General features: G+C 34.9%; 1 protein-coding gene across 1 annotated transcript; it reads right to left on the bottom strand.

Annotated features, from left to right (window-relative positions):
- Window positions 1-2,812: 2,812 nt before the first annotated feature.
- Window positions 2,813-15,529, bottom strand: LOC110711231 (probable 1-acyl-sn-glycerol-3-phosphate acyltransferase 5). The gene is made up of 4 exons (XM_021889606.1): window positions 15,181-15,529; window positions 9,305-9,908; window positions 8,684-8,814; window positions 2,813-5,035 (listed from the first exon to the last, which is right to left on the bottom strand). The coding sequence occupies exons 2-4, from the start codon at window positions 9,874-9,876 to the stop codon at window positions 4,593-4,595; spliced, it is 1,146 nt and encodes a 381-aa protein (XP_021745298.1). The 5' UTR covers window positions 9,877-9,908; window positions 15,181-15,529; the 3' UTR covers window positions 2,813-4,592.
- Between the last annotated feature and the right edge of the window lie 5,111 nt (window positions 15,530-20,640).

Below are 20,640 nucleotides of genomic sequence, written 5' to 3' on the forward strand. Positions count from 1 at the left end.
CTCTCTCCTCTCATCTATCATTTCTCACTCTTAAACTCCCATTTCTCGATCTCTCTGTGTCTTCCTCCAATCATACATCACAACACTTTGAAATTTTTTTCAACTCTTCAATAACACCAAAAAATCTACTCTAACAAGAAAAATCGAGAATTAAGGGATGAATTTAAATGAAAACGAGAATGAGAGGATTAACTGAGAGCACCGGCGGTGACGAGCGAGGGCGACGAGCGACGGGAAAGATTAAAGGGGGTTTCCGTTAAATTCGAGAAAGAGAGGACGGAGAATGACACCTGCGACCGGTGTGAGTGGTGACGAGCGGCGGTCAGCCGGTGACGAGTGACGGCAGTCGGAGACAATCTAGGTTGCGGTGAGGCTGAAGTTCCAGTTGTTGCCTTGTTGGTGTTTGAGTGACGAGAGAAAGAAGCAGAGAGGATTGAATTTGAGATAGGCAGGAGGACATGAGAAATTGAGCAGTAGGGTTTGAGGAAAATGCAAAATTAGCGTGTCCACTACCAAACGGGCCGTGTCTAGGGGTGACACGGTCCGTGTCCATGCATCGTTTTTTAAAAAAAAAAATTGGACACGGATTTTGGTGTGTCCGAGACGTATCGTACCGTGTCCCACCCGTGTCGGTGTCGGACACGCGAGTCGACTCGGACACCCCTATTATGTGGCGTGTCCATGCATCACAGGTTTTAATAAAATGCTTAAATTTACTACTTTCTCCAACTTTGTTTGTTCTTTTGTAGTAATTTTTTATGTGTAATTTTATAAAACTACCCTTAATTTTTTTTTTTTGAACACCCTTATTGAAATACTGATTTTAACTTATTAACTTAAACCCTCACATTGATTAACTTAATTATTTCCACCAAAATCATTCCCTTTCCATCTTAATTTATTTTCATATTCATTGGCAACCCACCACCACCAATCTCCATTCTATGTTCATCAACCCTAAAATTTATCTCTCTGTTCATCTCCACTCGATTTGAGTGTAACATTTTATGGAGACACCACCATTGCCAGAAGTCATTGTCGTTGTCCCTTTTGTTGTGCCCGCCTCCATTTTCTCTCTCTTCCTCTTCTTGTTGTTTTGTCATTGCCTGTGAAGCACATATTTGAAGGTTTTATTGTCAAATTTAATCATAAAAACTCTAGACCAATTAAAGCTTTAATTGATGATAAAGAAGGCATTTGTTTGTGGTGCTACGCGAGATTTTTTGGGTTCGTCGTTTCATGGATTGTGGGTTCGTGGGTTTTGAGTTATGGGTTTGAATTTGTTGTTGAATTTGAGATTTTGGGTTTGGGTTTGAGTTTTGGGTCGAGGATTTCGGGGTTGTGGGTTCATGGGTTGTGGGTGGTGGTTTTGGGTTCGTGGGTTGTGGGTGGTGGGTTTCGGGGTTGTGGGTGATGGTTCTAGGTTCCTGGGTTGTGGGTGATGGTTCTGGGTTTCGGGGTTGTGGGTGATGGTTGTGGGTTCATGGGTTCTGGGTTTCAAGGTTGTGGGTGGTGGTGGGTTGTAGTGGGTTCGGTGCTGCTAGGTGGTGGTGGTGGGTGGTTTCATGGTGCTAAATGGTGGTTTCATGGTGCTAGATGGTGGTATTGGGTAGTTTCGTGGTGCTAGGTGGTGGTACGTCAATTCAAGTTGCTGGATTGTGATTTTTGATTTAATTTATTTATTTTATTTTTTTTGGAAAAATTGATTTTAATAATCCCACCTTTAGCTGAATCGCTGTTAATAATCCCAACTTTTGATTATTATCTAATAATCCAACCTATATTGTCGATTCTCTTCTATTGGTCCTTAACTTGTTGGTAACCGATTTTAATAGGTTAAACATTTATGTGTTGATTTGTGAATGATTGTAAAATTAAAAAAATTAAAGAAAAAAAAATTAAAAATCGAAAAGAAGAAAAAAAAAAAAAAAGCCATCACGCCACCCACCCTACTCCATCTTCCTGCATCCCCACTCTCCACCACCACCACCACGGAACCCTACTTCCCATCCTCACCCAAAGAAAATAGCCCCTACCCCTAAAACCACCACAATTACCGCCCCCAATCCTCCTAAAACCGCTCTAATTCCCAATCCCACCCAACGAAAACCACCTATCCCCATCCCGGCGTCGATCTATCATTTTGAGCATCTAGGAATCGCCATATATAAATGCAAATTATGCTCGAAAATAAGCTTGCAGTAGTGGGATAATGAAGTCGTTTGAGCTCAGGAAGAAGTTTTTTCATGAGAAAGAAGTGTTGGGCATTTCCTAATTTGAGAATAAAGTGTGATAAGTGGATCAAGAATGACAAAAATTGGGTTGACGAGAAGTTAAATCGATGATTTCTTTGGCCAGAGGAGGGTCTAATTAAGTGGAAAGTAGGTTGTGGATTCGATTTGGGAAGCATTTAGGGTTCTTGAGAATAATTGTTTGGCTTTTGGGTTGTTTGTTTTTGTTGTTGTGATGATGGTGGTTTTTGTGGGTTGATTGAAGAAGAAGATGAGTGGAAGAAGAAACGATACTTGAGAAGATGGATTACCCGTTATGCGTAGAACATAATTGCAGGAGGGTGGCGCGTGGGTGGTTATTATTATTATTTTTTCATTTAAATAGTGACATGTGTTATTGAAATCACAAAAAAAAATTTACCTGATGTATAGGTTACCGGTCACAAAGGACCAATAGAAGAGAATGCACAATAAAGGTGGGATTATTAGATAATAATTCAAAGGTGGGATTATTGAAAGCAAATCGGCTAAAGGGGGGATTATTATAACCAATTTTTCCTTTTTTTCATTTTTTTTTTGGGGGGGGGGGGGGGGGGGTTGGATTAACACTTAAATGCATGCCCTTATTTTTCATTAATCATGCTTTCAATATTTTGCCTAAGAGTCCGCAATCCTATTTTATTGAGTAATTCGTAACGGAGGAAGTATATATTGACATACGTGCATATTTAAAAGTAGAACTTTTGGAATTAAAGGGAAATAAATCAGCACTATAACACTTCTTTACTTTCTTTAAGATTGTAACACTATTCCGGATTATGTGGTAACATTGTAACAATGATGATAACAAGGATGAAAATGATGATAACAAGGATGATGATAATAAGGTAACACTATTTCATCCTTCTCAAGACAATTTTAATCAGATAATGATAAATGCAAGGAAACTGCCACCCCACGATGTGATAACTACTATCCAAGACTATAAAATTAGAACAAAACACCATAATTCAAGACATCGAATCAATTAATCAAACTTGCATTTTACATTCTTTTCTTAATTCTTTTTTTTTTCTTTTTTTTTTTTAAAGCTTCTAGGCCTAGTGGCACAGATTAGTTAGGGATAGCGAGAGCATTGGTATGTTATAATAATTGGGAGCAGTTACACATTTCCGATTGAGATTAATCATGAAGTGTTGATTCAATCAGTAGTCTGTTTGTTTCTCTAACTTCCTACTTTTATTTGTATTCTGATGATCAAGCAATTAATATTGTCTGTGTTCTTTGGTAAAAGAAAAAGTACTGTATTTCATCAAACCACGTTGAATTTCATCTCAAATGTCTATCAATTGTTTTTGTTTTAGTAGTTGAGAATAAAATAATTATATAGCTTAGTTGATTAGATCATCTCGCCTGGTTTCAGAGGATCCTTATATTGATTTTCTTTTTGACAAAGAGATTGATTTTCATAATCCACCCCTTACAGCTTTATAGCTATCTGAGGAAAAAAACAAAAAAAAAATTGTTTTAATAGTTCTAATACTGTATATTTCCTATTCTTGAATTAGATAGGTGGAGCCTCGAGATGAGGTAGATCCTTAACAGCAACAAATTCCTAGCTACTGCAGAGGAGGATCACTTAAGGCACATTCACGGGTCTACTAGAGTTTTTGCAACTTCCCCACTTCAAGCTGAGGGGTTAGCGGTGCATGAAGCTATACATCGAGTGCCTGAGTATTATGCCAATGTAATCATCAAATCAGACTCTCTACAGCTGATTAATGCTTTGAGGAATCCAGAGACCGCAGATGAGGATATCAAGCTATAAGTCCAGGACATCAGGACAGAAGCTACTAAAAGAGACTTTCTAGTTTGTATCAAAGTAGGTAGAAGTAATGTGCAGCTAGCACATGACTTGGCTGTTAGAACCAGATTATCTGGCTAGTTGGTTACCCACATTTTCTGTCTGCCTAAAAAAAACAAAAAAAAACAAATTCCTAGCTTTGTTACCTAATATATGGAGTCGACTGCATGAACCGAGAGTTTACCTCATATGTTCATCCACAGTAAAGGAACCAAACAGAAGAAAAAATATGAAAAATAAAAAAAAATTACTTCTGTTCTGATTAGACTAAAAAAAGCCAGTTCTTTCCTACATTACAAAATTGGTTTATTTTCTTTATTATAGTTTGTAGATATTCAGTATGATATATCACCATAGTTAAAGTGTACATTCACAAGCAATAGCCTAACAAGGAAAAGGGCATCAGATTACAGGTGTTTGTATGTGCTTCTAGGAAACTATCTACAAACTCAAGTTTAATGGAAAAAATTTCAATTTTTTTTTCTAATATTCTTCCTTCATTTTTTAAAATTGTCTCTACATAGCCGTGGCTTTATAAAGTCCAATAATGGCAACGGTCGAAAGTTAAAATAAGTAACAGAAGAAAGATATACACAACTTAAGGCTATGTAAACTCTTACCCACATAGAAACGAAGGCAAAATATGTAAAAATACCAGTCAATGCGATTACCAGGGTACAATTTATCAAGCACTTAGCAGTTGACAGTTCTGCTTCGGTTCTCTGGTTTGGAAAATGTCCTTTGGTGTTGAAGTATGTAAGCAACTGATCCTTGCGCCGAAATGCATCCATCAACCAAGCAGAAGCCTCCTCTTCAGGTACTGGAATTTGCTTTAATGGAATGCGCCGAATATTAATATGGACTTCTGAGGGATCTACTCCAAATACATTGTCCATCAAATCAGGACAACTGTTCTTGTATGCAATAGTCACATCATAAACTGCAAATAATAGATCAAAAGCTGTAAAACTATTGTTGGAGAAAAAATACAACAAAAGAGATCCAAAGTCTTGTCACAGATTTCACAGGCTACAAAGATTACAAATTCAACATGTTTAAAAAGAAGCCCGTATTTTGTTTTCTTTTCCTAAAGAAATATGTGCTCCCCTCCCATTTGTGCGCGCACGAGCATACACACACACACACACACACAAACAAAAAAAGCAAATGTAATCAAGTTTTGGAAAAAGAAGGCTGGTTCGGCTACACAATTAAACTGGCAACAAATCACGCTCTCTGAATGTTCTTAATACTTTATCAATTATTTCTGAAAGCTCTTAAAACTTACACTATTTTGGATACAGCGAAATAGAGAGAAAGGAAGAGAAGAGAAAAGAAAGGATGCATCATCCTTTGATTGGATACCTAATGCAAGGAGGGAAGGGGAGGAAATTGGAATGATCCATTTCCCTTTCCCTTTTAATAAACCAAATCCCAGAGATTTAGAAATGAAAAGGCACCATCTTCCTTTCCCGTCCCCATCCCCTCACCTCCCTTTCCCTTCTCTCTTTTTCCTTCCCCGTCCAATTCCCTTCCTTATTGCCATCCAAATGTAGTGTTAATTCCATTTTCTAGCAAATTCCTTATACTACTTACCCCTCTTAATCAACAATATTTACAACATTTACTCACTACTTATATTATTCACATTTTTCTTACACCTACTCACCTTTATACATTATCTCTCTTAATTTACCCACCTTTCTTTCAGCCACTCATCACATCAACATTCACTCTTGACATATACTATGTTTAATACCCGCTTTAAGATAAGGAAAGACAAACTCAAGACTGTGTACATGAGAAATACTTTTGGCAAGGGTCAGTATAAGATAAGGAAGAATTATGAGTTGCTAAAAGATGCTCAAGATAAATGCAGATGGGATATACTAGTTTGGGAAAGATTAGCCACTCCCAAACATCAGTTTATCAGCTGGCTGGCTATACATGGCAGACTTCAGACTAGAGACAGGCTTTCTAGGTTTCGGGTATTCTCAGAAACAAAATGCCTGTTGTGTGGCATTGAACAAGAACCCCATGATCATCTGTTCTTCACATGTCTGTACAGCAAGAAAATCTGGGAGCATCTTGATTCTTGGTGCAGTATCAATGGGAATCTGGATAGCAGAAGATTAATGCGAAGGCTAGGAGATGCAAGCCTGCTTTCTAGCAATGCCTGATGAGAGTCTGCACTTCAGCTGTGGTGTATTGGATCTGGAAAGCTAGAAATACAGCCTTCTGGGAGTTGAAAATTTTGTGTACAGATACAGTTGTAAAAAATATAAAAAGAGATATTAGAAATAGACTCTTAGGGACCAACTCTAAGAGGATAGATTGTAAAGCTAGAGAGTGGCTAGATGAGCAAGTTGTATAGTCTTTAGCTTGCTGTTTTTTTTTTTCTGGGTGCTGCTCAACTCCCTGTTTGGGATTGGTTGTAAGAAAGGTTTTTGAGCAATAAAATCTACTTATTTACCCAAAAAAAAAAAAAAAAAAAAAAAGTGCTTTAAGGTTAATTTCGTATGGTTTTCAGCTCTTCGGAGCTGTTCTCGTTAACAATCTCTCTTCTAGTGTGGTTTGATCTATTTTATTGTGTTATGTAGGAATTTGGAGATTTTAATGTGATTTCCGACCTCATTGGATGTTACAAGAGAAATATACCCTTACTCAACTACGTAATAGGAGAACTAGTTAAGTCATACTTCCTCCATTTTTTTTTATAGTTACACTTCCCTAGAATGGAAACGTCACAATAGTTGCAACACACTATAAAAGGAAGGTTTTCATGGTGAAAATTGTGTTATTACCTTTATTTAAAACTCATGGCTCACTTGATTATACTCCTAACAACTTCTTAACCCTATTTTAAGTGTATTATATCATTTGAGGTCCACTTTTCTTAAATACTGTGATAAAGTAGGTGTTGTAACTATAAAGAAACGGAGGAAGTATTTGTTAGGTATGCGACACACCTATTAACTCTCGAATTATCTTAAGTGCAAATAGTAAATGTTAAGAACTTCTAACAACAGCAGAGGTAGTAGCACTTAATTTTTTTTTATAGAAATGTGTTTTCCAAAAGAATTTTGAGCTGCAACTCCCTCCACAATATTATATTCTTTAGGAAAATTTGTCAGAAAAAACCATTTATAGCAACTATTTTGTTGGGAAAAACCTTATAAATTTTTTTTGGCAAGAAGAAACCAGATTCTTAAATTATTTTGTTGAAGTCAACCAATGGTGAGAATCCGGCATTGACTGAGTGTTTTCCGGCGTTGACCTCATATGTGCCGGTCACATGCTCCTTTATTTTTACTAAACCCATCCAATTTCTCCTAATTCCCCCACTAATTTCCATCTTTCCTTTTAATTTACCCCCTTTTATCTTCTTCTTTCCCTTCTCCTTCTCTCTCCTCTCTTAGATCTCCTCTCTCCTATGTCATCTCTCCTCTCTCATGGGTTTTTCCTGGTTTTTTGAATTTATCCCAGAAATAGTTTTCTTCAATTAAATTCGACCAAGGATACACTGAAAGAGGTGTTTAATGGTTGCCTAATTCTTCAAATTGCAGGTGTTTGAAAAATTAGGTCTTTTTGCCCCCTTTTGTAATCTTCCCTAATTGATCTTATTGTTCTGAATTTGGCAGCAATCATGGCTCCATTGAACGATATCAGATGTTCTTGTGGTTTGGACATCTTGGACCCACGACAATCCTTACACTCTGGGTTTATATATAGCTTTGTAATTGGTTCCTTTTAGCTTCTTTGAACACGACACAACTCCAACACTTCCCTCTTTCCTTGCTTTGTTCTTCGCCATTGCAGAGAAGATTGAATAAAATTTCAGAAAAAACTTACCCAAAAAAAGGAAACCCAAAGCAATTAGATATAAACCATTAAGTGAACTTACCGTTTAGGATGGGTGGAAATTAACTTTTTTGATTGATTTCCAGATTGAGGAGTGACGCCATGGCAGAACGCGCAACAACCTTTAATTACCTCAAGACAGGAGAGAGAAGAAGAAGGGAAAGAAGAAGATAAAAGGGGGTAAATTAAAAGGAAAGATTTAGAGGGAAATTAGTGGGAATTAGGAGAAATTGGGTGGGTTTAGTAAAAAAAAGGGGCACGTGACCGCCACATGTGGGGTCAACGCCGGAAAACACTCGGTCAATACCGGATTCTCACCTTTGGTTGTCTTCAACAAAAAATTTTAAGAATCTGGTTTCTTCTAGCCAAAAAAATTTTATAAGGTTTTTCCCAATAAAATAGTTGCTATAAATGGTTTTTTCTGACAAAATTTCCTATTCTTTAACTACAGTATAATTGGTAATCTCATGCACCTCATAATATTATCACAGATATAAAATTTCAAAACCATGAACCACCAATTCAAATATTTATTTAATTTTTTTAAACAAACAAAAGAAAGAAGAAAATAGGTGAAGAGTCCGGTTTTCACAATTTCTTTCTTAAGTACGCACTTCTCAGAGATTGTACTTTACTGCCTGATTTCATCATGGAGCACATTCTTTGGGGAATGGCATGAATGGAAATTAACAGAAAAAGGAAAAAGGAAAAAAGAAATTGAACTAACCTGCATCTAAGGAACTCCTTAAAGTGTCCAGACAAGCACAGAAACCTTTTGTTTTAGGAAGCAAAACATTCTTCAGAACAGGAAGACCATTTTCAGCGGCGAAGTTCTGACTACTTGTGCATTTCTGTTCTCTGCCAAAATTATATAGAAAAGTGATAAAGCAGTCAGTGGCTAAATAAAGGGAAACAATTGAACAATTAACAATAAAAGCCATACAATACTTTGGGAGCCAATAAAAGTCAAGCATGGAATCTATTGCTTGACTAACCTGTTAGCATAAAATTCCATAACATGTAGAACCCATGGTGCCTTTTTCATTGCGAAGCATAGCTAAGCAATTCACTGGAGTTAAATCCCCAGTAGTCTGGCCAATAATTGGCCACCATATTATAAGGGACTACAATGTGCAGTAAGAATAGCATTGTAAATTTGTAATATCAAGCTACATTAAGGATTCAGAAGCATTGCATTGATATGGCAAGCATTGAGAACAGTGAAATACTACATTGTACACTGATGTTCGATTCAAATATCACTATGCTTGTCACTTTTCTCAAAATAAAATATCAAACCAAGTGATGAAAATATATTAATTTGATATAGAGGAGTATGAGTTATTACGTAAAATCAGTTCCTTCAGGGAACAGAGCAAGCCACAAGGGATCCTGATGGCTAGTAAATGTCAGTAGCATTTGGTGCATGATTGGTTCATCAGTCTCCCACTTCCTTTCTAGAGGTATGAACTCAAAAACATTAAATGCCCAGCCAAATATTGGAAGTTTCATTAAACTATTTTTAAGGATGTATTTGATGTAGCCAAGGCGTCCCTTCCTCAGTGCGAGATCCCATAAGTACATCCAATCAACCTCAGTTCTGTGATTGGCAATAAGCAAAACACGCTCCCCAGCAGGAACGTTTTCTCCAGAGAAAAAAAGATTGGTTTTGTTTATCTTCTCAAATAGAAAAGGCCATAATGCCAACCAAAGACCAAAGAAAAAGGCTGCAACTTTCCTACTGTAATGGATACTGCAGACCCGTAACAAGCCTGCTACCAGAGGTGCAAAGAACACTAAAAACATAAAAGCAGTTGAAAGAATAACCGTCAAACATATTAAACCCCTCAAAATCCTAAAAGGTGTCAAAGGACGGTGCTTTAACTCAATTTCAGTTTTAAGGGGCTTGCCAACTTCCATCTTCAAAATTCAAACCTCCCTCCTCAGTGCAACTGCATAACGAAAGAAAGAAAACGGCATTTGGATGTCACCACGCATTATAAGACATTAAACACAATATTTAAATTTTAAGGGGGGAAAATCACATTGGTAAGACAGTGGAAATGCAAAATAGACGATCACTTAGTTGTAAATAATTGATGAGAAGCAAAGAAAATGATCATGGAACAAGCCCCCAAAACTATGTAACAGAAGTGTACTACAGAAATCAAATATGAGAAGATTTGGACAAAATAAACACAAAGAAGAATTTGCCAACTAGGAGAGAAGGAATGAACATGTGACTTTGGACAAAATAAACACAAGAAAAATTTGCCAACTAGGAGAGAAGGAATGAACAAGTGACAGAAGGGAATTGCAAGATGCTGTTGAAGTTAGTTTGGCCCATCTAGCATGATTTATCATTAAAAATGGCAATAGCAACTAGCCCATCTAGCATGATATAACTTTAAGACTGTGAATAGAAACCTAAAGATACTTAGCACTATTGTACTAGTATATAGCCCAGACAATGCTTTTGAGTTACTCTATGCTCTAAAATGCATGGATTACTTATTTGAAATTAAATAATCCCTCCATCCCAAATTATTCGCCACACTTTGACCGGGAAGGGTTTTAGACAGACAAATTGACTTGTTGACTTCTAATTATTGATAGTGGGGGAGAATTTTTATTTTATAGTTAGTGAATAGTGGGTTTATATTTATCATAGATAATAATTAGTAAGGTTCTCTTATTAAATTTAGTTAACAGTGAGGTTTTTTTTAAAAAAAAATAAAATAAAATTATTATGACTAGTGATAATAGATACCAAGTAAAGTGAACAAAAATAATACTAAATAACGGGCCCATGCATTTATAGATGTGTTGCACGCAATACGAGATGACCTAATAAGAAAAGTCTTACAAGTATACAAAGATGGAAGGAGTAATGATTTTTCCCTACTCCTCCGGTAGATGGGAAGGAAAAATAAAACAGTATATTGGTAGGAGTTTAATTTTGTGACTTGGCATTAAAGTGTGAATTTTACTGTCCTCACTTTCCACCTTTGTTACTATGCACTTTGATATATACTCTAGAAAAAGGGGAAAAAGGAAGAATGACATCATACAGTAAATGATCAGGAATGATTGGAAAACATACAAGGGCAGTCAAGGAATTATCCATAAGTTTGTTTGAAGAGTGAGAAGTAACATCTACTAGAATATAAATACGGGAATAAGATAATGGAGAGGGCATACTGAAAACTGTTTCATCACTTTTGCTTATTGTTAGCTAGGAGGCCAATCCACTCCTCAAATTTTGTGGTAGCTTGTAATTGTTTGGTTACTCTGATCAATTAATTAAAGCTTATCTCCATCCTCTATTTCTTCTTTCATTCTCATCAATTAATTTCCATTAGATCATCAATTTGTGAGAAAACCAGACCTATATCCCAACAAAGAGATGCATTTCTAGTTCAATTATCCTCACATAGACCATTCCTTCAAACTCATATTACCACCCAAGCAGAACCAACACATGCATAACTTTAACAGGTGAAAAGGTTAGAAGTATTGAAGAACAGGAGTAAATTATTTTAGGCTTATACCATATTTCATCTACTCTTGTCATCTCAACTACAATCTAACCATAACATTAATCTCATGGACAATGATAACACAAACTTAAAGGTACCAAAAATCTACAATTACATCCCGCAAACTAACATTGACAGACAACATTGGTTTCAAGATAAAGCGTTGTGAATTTTATGGGTACGAAGTACTATAATGTTTTTAAAATAAGAGATCGTAAATCTCCATGTTTCAGTATAAACATATATAAAGTTAACCAATTTGGAAAAAAGGCATACACAATATCTTTATTCTTATAATTCAAAAACCGCCAACAACTTATACACTGTTCCATCTAATTATTAGAAAATTTTGTGTAAAACTACCCTAAACATAGGTTGTTTGTGAACTAACTACCCGTTTTTTTTTTCATTCTGTTTAAAACTACACATAAGATGGCAAATATTTGTCCGGCACTACCCATAAACGATTTCCGTCCAACTAAACCGTTTGTGGGACACACTCCTACGTGTCCCACTCAATTTTCTCCTCCTTCATTTAGTTTCCCTCCAAACTCATCCAAAAATCAAAGAGAAAAAAATTCAAGCAATTCAACATAATTTCTCACTAATTAAGTAATGTTTCATTATAAGGGATACAATTTAGGGTTTAGAACTTTAAATCAGTTTGGAGATTTTAATTTATAGGGCTTAAGGATTGAATTGGATTAAGGGTTTTGCTTATTTTGTTTTTTACAAATTTAGAATTCTAAGTTGAACAATAAAAAAATTAGGGTTTACCACATGTTCAACAAATTTTAATTTAAATGCCAAAAATTTCATAGTAATTACTATATTGTACCTTGTTTATCCTTGTTTTCGTTCAATATTTTCTGCATTTACTTTGCCCTTCCCTTTAGCCATTGATGTAGTTTCAACCTTTGACACGGAATTACCCAAAACAACAAGAAGATGAATAGGAAAGAGAGAGGGAACAATAAAAAAGGGTTTTAGGCACTGTCAATTTTCTAAAAAGGGGAAGAATTTGGAGATTTGCTTAGATCAGATTAAGATGGTGAAAGGTGGAAGGCCAAAGAGAAGTGAAATGGAGGAAAAGTAAATAATGAAGGAAAAGAAAGGTAGTTGAGGAGGGGAGTTAATTAGGTTGGAAACCGTAGAAATAGGCCCTAAAAAACGATTCAATAGACGCAAATCGGTAATGGGTAATGGTAGACAAATTTTTGCAATCTTATAAGCAATTTAAACAAAATTTGAAAAAACGGGTAGTTGTTCACAAAATAGTTTATTTTTAGGATAGTTCTATACAAAATCTCCTAATTATTATTTTTGATTTCTACATCTACCTAGTACTATGACAAATGACAATTGACTTAAATGGGGTGTTTTAATAGCAATGGTGGAGGGAAAGAAAGAGGTAGGACAAAGAGAGAAGGAAAGGAGGAGTAATGCAAGCATTCTTTCCTTAATCCAGTTTAGCTATTGCTTTATGTGTGCAGGTAGCTAGACTATCTTCATTAGTTAGGCTTTTCATACTCATATTAGTTTGAAGTTTACCTTAGGTTGTAATTCAGCCAGTGGTTAAAGAAAGCTCCTTGAGCTTGAAGACTGAACACAAGAAATCTACAACAGTTCTAAGAGTCGAAACAACAGGAACTTAATTAGCTTTAAATAACTAAAGTTCCATCCTATGATGTAATTCATCTAATAGATATAGTTATTTTATGAAAAAACTACCCATGTCATCTTTCTGAAAAGCTGCAACAAAGGAGCAGCAGTCTGCAATGATGAAGCTCAAGAAAGAAGGCAAACAGCTCCTACCAACTTGGAATATAGCTCCATTTAAGCCAACACTTCTTTAGCTATAGAGGGCTTTGATCTTAATGGTTAGATGTAAGGTTGTAAAACTGATGTTCGCAATATTTAATTCTGAACACAGTACACCAGCAGGGCTTAATAAACCAGCTCAGTAGAGAGACCTTTGATTCAAATGTACAAATTACTGAATATAATTTTGAACTTTAGATTGAATTTGTATAAGGGGAAGTGTTCTATTTCTTCTTGAACCTGGTTTGTTAGTTCTAATATGGGATTTCTACAGAGTTATGGAATCAGTAGCTTGATTGGCTAAGTATGATGCATAAATGCCATCAGTGCTAATTCCAGCGAGATCAAGCTTGTTTTACAGTAAAGTACTTTATCTTATGGCAGCTTAGTAGTTCTATTCAGGTTACTTAGGTACACTAGTCTAATTTAATGATTGGATCATGGAATTACCCCAGAAGAATGTTTGAGTTTCACGTTCATTAATTCATACTCCCTCTGTCCCCCGTTAAATTTCCCATTTCTCACAAAAATACTTGTCTCCCATTAAACTTCTGATATCACATTTTGGGTGGATCTACATAATAAAATGCATTTTTCAATCGTCTTATCTCCCCTTATAAAAATACCCTCTACATGTTTCAAGAATTCTAATCAACAAATCTCCACTACAACTTCCCTCGTAAAAACCTATGTCTAGGAGAAACAGAAAGTTAAACGGGGGGCTGAGTAAGTATCTTGTTTAGTCTTAAATTTATTATCATACATTGCATATTCTTCGCTCATTGAGCCAATTTTGTTCTGTCCAGTTCGCCTTTCATAAATTGACACTTACATGAGTCAACCTAAGTAACGCTTTGTTTGGATAGCAAAGAAGGAAGGAAAAGAAGGGGAGGGAAAATGGAGGAAGGGAAGGGAAAAGAAAGGGAGGGGGAGGTGAGCTCCATTTTCCCTCTAAATCTCTCCAATTTTGGAGAGATTATGGTTATTATAGAGAAAGGGAAAATGGATCCCTCCCTCTCCTTCCCCTTCCTTCCCCCAATCTTTTACCCAAACAAGAGATTTTGTCCCCCTCCATTTCTCTTCTCTTCTTTTCCTTTCATTTCTTCCTATCCAAACAAAGTGTAAGTTAGCAGTCAACAACTAACTCGGTTAGTAACATTTCTACTTTGATTTTATATGTACCACCTCAAAAAACTTGCTTATAATATCACGGCATCATAGATTGGTTTTATCTGAATTAATTCAATGCTGTCCAATAACTTTTCACTACACCGAAGATAATTGTAGTCATAATTCTAAATTCTACACATCGCGGGTAATATATAATAACGCCAATGCCATATCCTTCCAATACACATTAGGAATCCGATCCTTCCAATACACCAAATGCCGGAAACATGGCTACGAAATCGAAATCGAAATCGGATCCTCGTTTAACATCAAGCATTATTCAAGATGTGACCAGATTTAGAGTCAAAGGAACTTTGACTATAACACTGATTGATAGTTTATGTTGTACAAGTCATCCCTAAACTACTCTATTATCATAAAGTCAACAAATTTTGGGTTGTTAGGATTACATTTTAAAATCCACAAACAAATTAGCAGCCAATTTTGACTCAATAATCAAATTAGTCGAAAATAAGTCAAATTATACTCGATTCATAATATGAATAGAAAAATCCTAGCAACAAAATCGGTAGTTATAAATTCATAATATTTCATAACTTCAGTAATTATTAGCACTACTTCAATAATTCATCTTAGAAGAGCCCTAAATTGACTAAATTTACAATAAACACTAGGTTGTGAAATTCATATTCCATGATAAAAAAAAAATAATAAATAAATAAATAAATATTACCTGAGAAGCTGCTTTAAAGGAGGAGAGAAAGCTCAGAAGCGGCTTCAATGGAGAATTCAGAGTGCGCTTTAATGGAGAAGAGAAGAAGGAGAGGGTTGGTGGATGCAGCGTCAACGTAAAGAAGCTCCAAAGAGGAAAAAGAGAGAGAGTTAAACATAAATACGATAAAAAATAATGACACGCATACGTCAACCGCCAAATCTGAATAAAACAGTCATTTTCATTTATGGAATATGTTTTTGTTCTTATGGAATTTTACGTGTTGATAGCCATGACAGGGGTGTTTATGATCCAAGTTGAGTTTGAGTTTGAAGTAATTTGACTCGACTTGTTAACATATTCAGTCGATTTTTATTGGAGTCGAGTTTTGATTGATTTTTGATCGGCTTGACATTTGTTCAAATTTGACTAAGTCAAGCTTTGCCCGAGTCTATCTCGATTAGCATATAAATTGATCCATTTTAGTAGAACTTGCTATTTAGTGTAAGATCTCTTCCTACTCTTTAATTTTGTCTTTTGTGAAATGTACATATAGTGATATGATTATATAAATAACATACTCCCTTCGTTTCAATATGATAGTCACATATGGAATCAATCATATAAAATAAGAAAAGAATAATATTTGGAATCTAACATTAAAGTACAAAAATTGTTCATAATTAGTTTTACCTTATTTAAATTTTTTGATTTTTTTTTGGAAAGTATTAGCCATAATTGCATAGGTCATGGGTGAGATTTCCTTACTTAGAGTCATGTCATCAATCAACAATCAATTAATTTAACCAATTAGAATTTAATATGTATAAAATAGGAAATCAAAACTAAGTTAAAAATGGAATATATTCAATATAGGTATAAGTTTTTGAGACATCTAAAAAAGTACTCCCTTTGTTCCACAATGATGTTCTTGTTTAGAATTTTTTGACTCTTTCAAGAAAGATAGAATCTTCTAAATTTCTCTTAATCTATAAGAACAAATATATTCATGTGGGATCTAGTTTGATTCGTCTTGGTGAGAAGATTATTAGAGCATCTCCAATGGTATACAAATAGGACTTGCTTGCAAATTAATTAAAATTAAAAGCATGTAGTTTACCATTAGAGTGAAAAATTAATATAGCTAGATTAAGCAACGTTGCATGATTTTTCAAAGATAATATCATCCATTAAACATATGACATGTGTATAATAAAACATATTTTTATTATTTATATTTCTTCCAAGCTACAATATATGAATATACTACTATTAACCATTAGAGCACTTTGTAGCTACAAAATATATTAGCTTGAATATTTGATGTGGCAAGGTAAAAGCTACAAAGTATTGTAGCTTACCATTGGAGATGCTCTTAATATCTAACTTTTATAATTTTTGCTAGTGTAAGATTAAACATATTTATGGTCAAAGTTGGGTAAAAATTTACATCGATTTACGAAACAGGAACATCATTCTGAAAGAGAGGGAGTATATGGGACTAACATTATGAAACGAAGGGAGTATTGATTATTATTGTAAAAAAATGTTTTCAAATCAATTTTTTATTTTTTTTTTTATCAAAATATAAGGGAATTTGAGTTTCTCATGTGATTTTGAGTCGGGTAATGAGCTACTCAAATGTACTCATCAACATATCGAGCCAATCTCGAGCTTGAGTTGTTTGCCAGTTGTCTTTACTCATAAAAACCTTGCCGGTTGTGATTAAGTTTAATTCAAGTTAGGAGCGTTTGGTTGGTTTGATAACGGAAGTAAGTATGTTCAAGAACGCCATATTAAGAAAATTTTTTAAAAAAAATGATAATGAAAATACAAACCCTTTTGTTTGGGGGTAAAATTACCCCAAAACGTGGACAAATCTCCTAGTGACACGTGGCCCAATCAAAAGGCGACACGTGTCACTATAGGAAGACACCACGTAAGCATAATAGGTACTAATTGCGGAAAACATGAATCACATTCATAAAACACCTAATCCCAAGATCTCATGCACAACACATAAAGAATAAGAATTATACCTTTGAAGCATGATTCCACGTATGATCGATCAAGAACAATAAGGAGAACAAGAACCCCGCGTGTGATTCCTCTACTAAGTCCACGAGCACGGATCAAACCTCCACTAATGCTAGTTAGTCGTGACTCAACACTTCAATCAACCTTCAACGGAGATGAGAGTCATAAGCATACCACGAACCACCTGAACAACCACCACACGTGCCGCCTTGGAGGCCGGCCGTACGGTCAAGGGAGGAGAGAGAGGGTCGTGTGGAGATAGAGAATTAGGATTTTGGGAGTTGTTTGCTTGGTGCACAATTCACAGTGAATCAATTGTTATATCATGCAACCCTAGGCATGGATTATATTTATAGATCGCATCTCTAAATAAATCCATGTCAAGCCCAAAACATTCTAAGCTCATCAAACTATCCTAGCCCAACAATCAATGTGGCATGCCATAAACTCATGAGGCCCAATAATGGGCCTCTAACTTGTTTAACCCAATACTCTTTTGTGTGACCTCATAGGTTCCATTCTATAAGGCTTTGGGAACTTAAAATTTTCAATGCTTGATAACCAACATATCTTTTCGCTTTATACGTCAGTGAGTATAGCTCATTGATGTATTGATTCAAGTACGAATTAAAGGAAATGATGGAACTTTATTATACGGTGCATTAGATGCTTAATTATGCCTAACAAAGTATAAAAGTCAAGGACTCTTAAAGAAATGATTCTGAAAGATTATGAGATAAAGTATGATAAGAATTATAGGAATCGAGGAACAAAGAAAAGGAATAAGATTCCAGTTCTGCTAAAGAGTTTATGTTATTCTAATTAACTTAGCAAGTTATTATCTTCACAAGTATCAGATACTACTTGAGTGTTCCACTTTGAAAGTGACCTCAAACTATTGAAGATAAGCTAAGTTATTGACTTACAAGCTACATCAGTTGTAAGGTAGTTTGCTTTGTTTAAAGACCTTTTAAGCTAAGACTGGAACAAATAAATGGTTATTGAGTTCCATAACCATCAAACAATTCGTTAACACACGGAAAGACTAACATTTGGAGTAAAGAGCAATAGTTGCAAATTTATTTGAATGCATGGTTGCGTTGTCTAAACCATGAGTCAAGATTTCTTGATTATTGTAGGGAATATTTCAAGCATTACCCCAAACTTGAACCCCACTGTGATCATACACTTAAGCATGGTGGCGTCCAAAGGGAAGGAAGCTAGAGCAAAAGAGTCGCCAACAAGTTTTAGAGCTTGTAAACCGTTCACAGGATGAAGGTTGAGCCCCTTAACGATCCAAGAGATCGTTAGCTCCAATAGATCTGGAACCAAGACTGGAGGTTCGGGGATGAAGGTACAAATCCAATCTAAAAGAGAAAGAACTCGCCCTAATAATAGGCCTATACTTTATTCTACTCATATTCATGTGCGCTTTTTGACTAATATGCAATCAATAGGTTTACCCTAAACCTGTTTATCTATGTTGGTTGAATATTAATGCACAAATAAACCTATTATTGGCGATCACTTGAAATGAATCATATTAACCCTAAACAAGTTTATTAATTATCTTATTAAGCGTGATTACAAGTACAAATTCCCTTTAAACATGCGTAAAAGGCATGATCAAACAATAACAATAATATATAATCAAGCAACATAATAATAATAATAATAATAATAATAATAATAATAATAATAATACTAATAATAATAATAATCGTAATTATAACAATAATCATAACAACTATAAAAAATAATCATATTAAAGCATAATAATAATAGCAAGATCCTAGGCATGATACTAACAAGATTAATAACAAACCATGGCATGTCACTAAAAAATAAAGATCAAAGCTTTAGCCCTAACATGATACTAACATGCTATTAGGAAAGAAATAGGAAGCATCATAACAATCATACTTGATATTAGAAATTTTAGTTATTACCCTAAACATGATACTAGGAAGCAATAAAACATCCTAACATGATACTAGGATGCAATAAAACATCCTAATATGATTTTTATATCAAAATATCAATAAAGTAATTAAATTACTTACTTGGATGCCTCGTATCTCTTTCTAATAACAAAATACACACGTTAATAACTTGAAGGAAAATAATAAAATCAAAACAATTAAATTAAATAATTGAAATAGAGATTTGGGACCAAACCCTCGGAAGTATCAAACCTTTCACGTTTAGGGCGAAGGCAACTTCAAACTTGGATAGGTGTGTCTAGTGCTAATGTATGAGGAATGGTGTTTGTAAAAGGCTAAGATAGAAAGAGGGAGAGAATAAGCTTTAGCTTAGAGAGAGAGAAGAATTAGAGAATTCTGGTTGAGAGTTGCTGAAAAACGGAGGTCCAGGGACTCTATTTATAAGAAAATAGTCCGGAATCGATAAAAATGAATCAGAGTTCGAAAAGGAATAAAACATCCTCCTGTCGCCAACGACAGGGGCTCGTCGCCAGGCTGCGAACTTGTCGCCAGGCGACGAATCTGTCGTCATGCGGTGCAAGACAGTTTTTGCGGATTTTGTTTTTATCATATATTTTAATCCAGAAGTCTAAATAAGTCATATAATATGTTTTTGGAAAGCTCTTGAAGTCTGATTTCCAACCCATTTATAATCAGATTAAAATCTTTTGTAGATAAAAATATATGGCCGAAATAGTGGAAGGGTGTCAGTTTTGGATAGAGTTTCGTATTCCATTCATATCTTTTTCATTATAGCTCGTAATTTATATTATAATATATCATTGGAAAGATAATTTCAAGATCTATCCAACCATATAATATTTGGATAAAGATTATGAGGCAAAAAAATAATATCTGATTGTCTTTGAACATCTTTAAATTCGAATAGAATTAGGATTTAAAAAAAAGAAAGTTTTATTCAATTTCAAACTCTTTGATTTTATCTTTTCAAAAAGGATAATTAAGATCTTTTAGAAACTCATAGAAACTTCTAATAAATCCTAATTACTTTAGGAATAGGATTAAACCTTTGGACCCTTCACATGATCATTGGGTCGTAGGTAAATCTGGTTTGGGCCTAGTTTAGTATTTTGGCCATAACTTCCTCATTATTCATCGGAATTGGGCTTATAATATATCATTGGAAAGGTCTTTTCAATTCTTATCCAACTACACCATTATTATATTAGACCCATATCATGGATCAAAATAAATTGGAATGCACATTTTTCATAAATAGAGCAGGCTTTCGAAAACAGAAAGAAAGATGTTTTTATGAAAACTAACCACAACATTAGACTTTCCACACTTTCACCTTATTCGATTATGATTTGACGTGAAAGGTATTCATCACCGGGTTTGGTTTTGGGGAGACACAAATGGGTGTCTACAGAAGCCCCCACTTTGACTGAGTTTGGAGAAATGCAAGTTTCAAAAACAAAAGTCAAAGTATCGATAGGGA

Source organism: Chenopodium quinoa, unplaced genomic scaffold (genome assembly GCF_001683475.1).
Source record: "Chenopodium quinoa cultivar QQ74 unplaced genomic scaffold, ASM168347v1, whole genome shotgun sequence".
Taxonomy (NCBI): domain Eukaryota; kingdom Viridiplantae; phylum Streptophyta; class Magnoliopsida; order Caryophyllales; family Amaranthaceae; genus Chenopodium; species Chenopodium quinoa.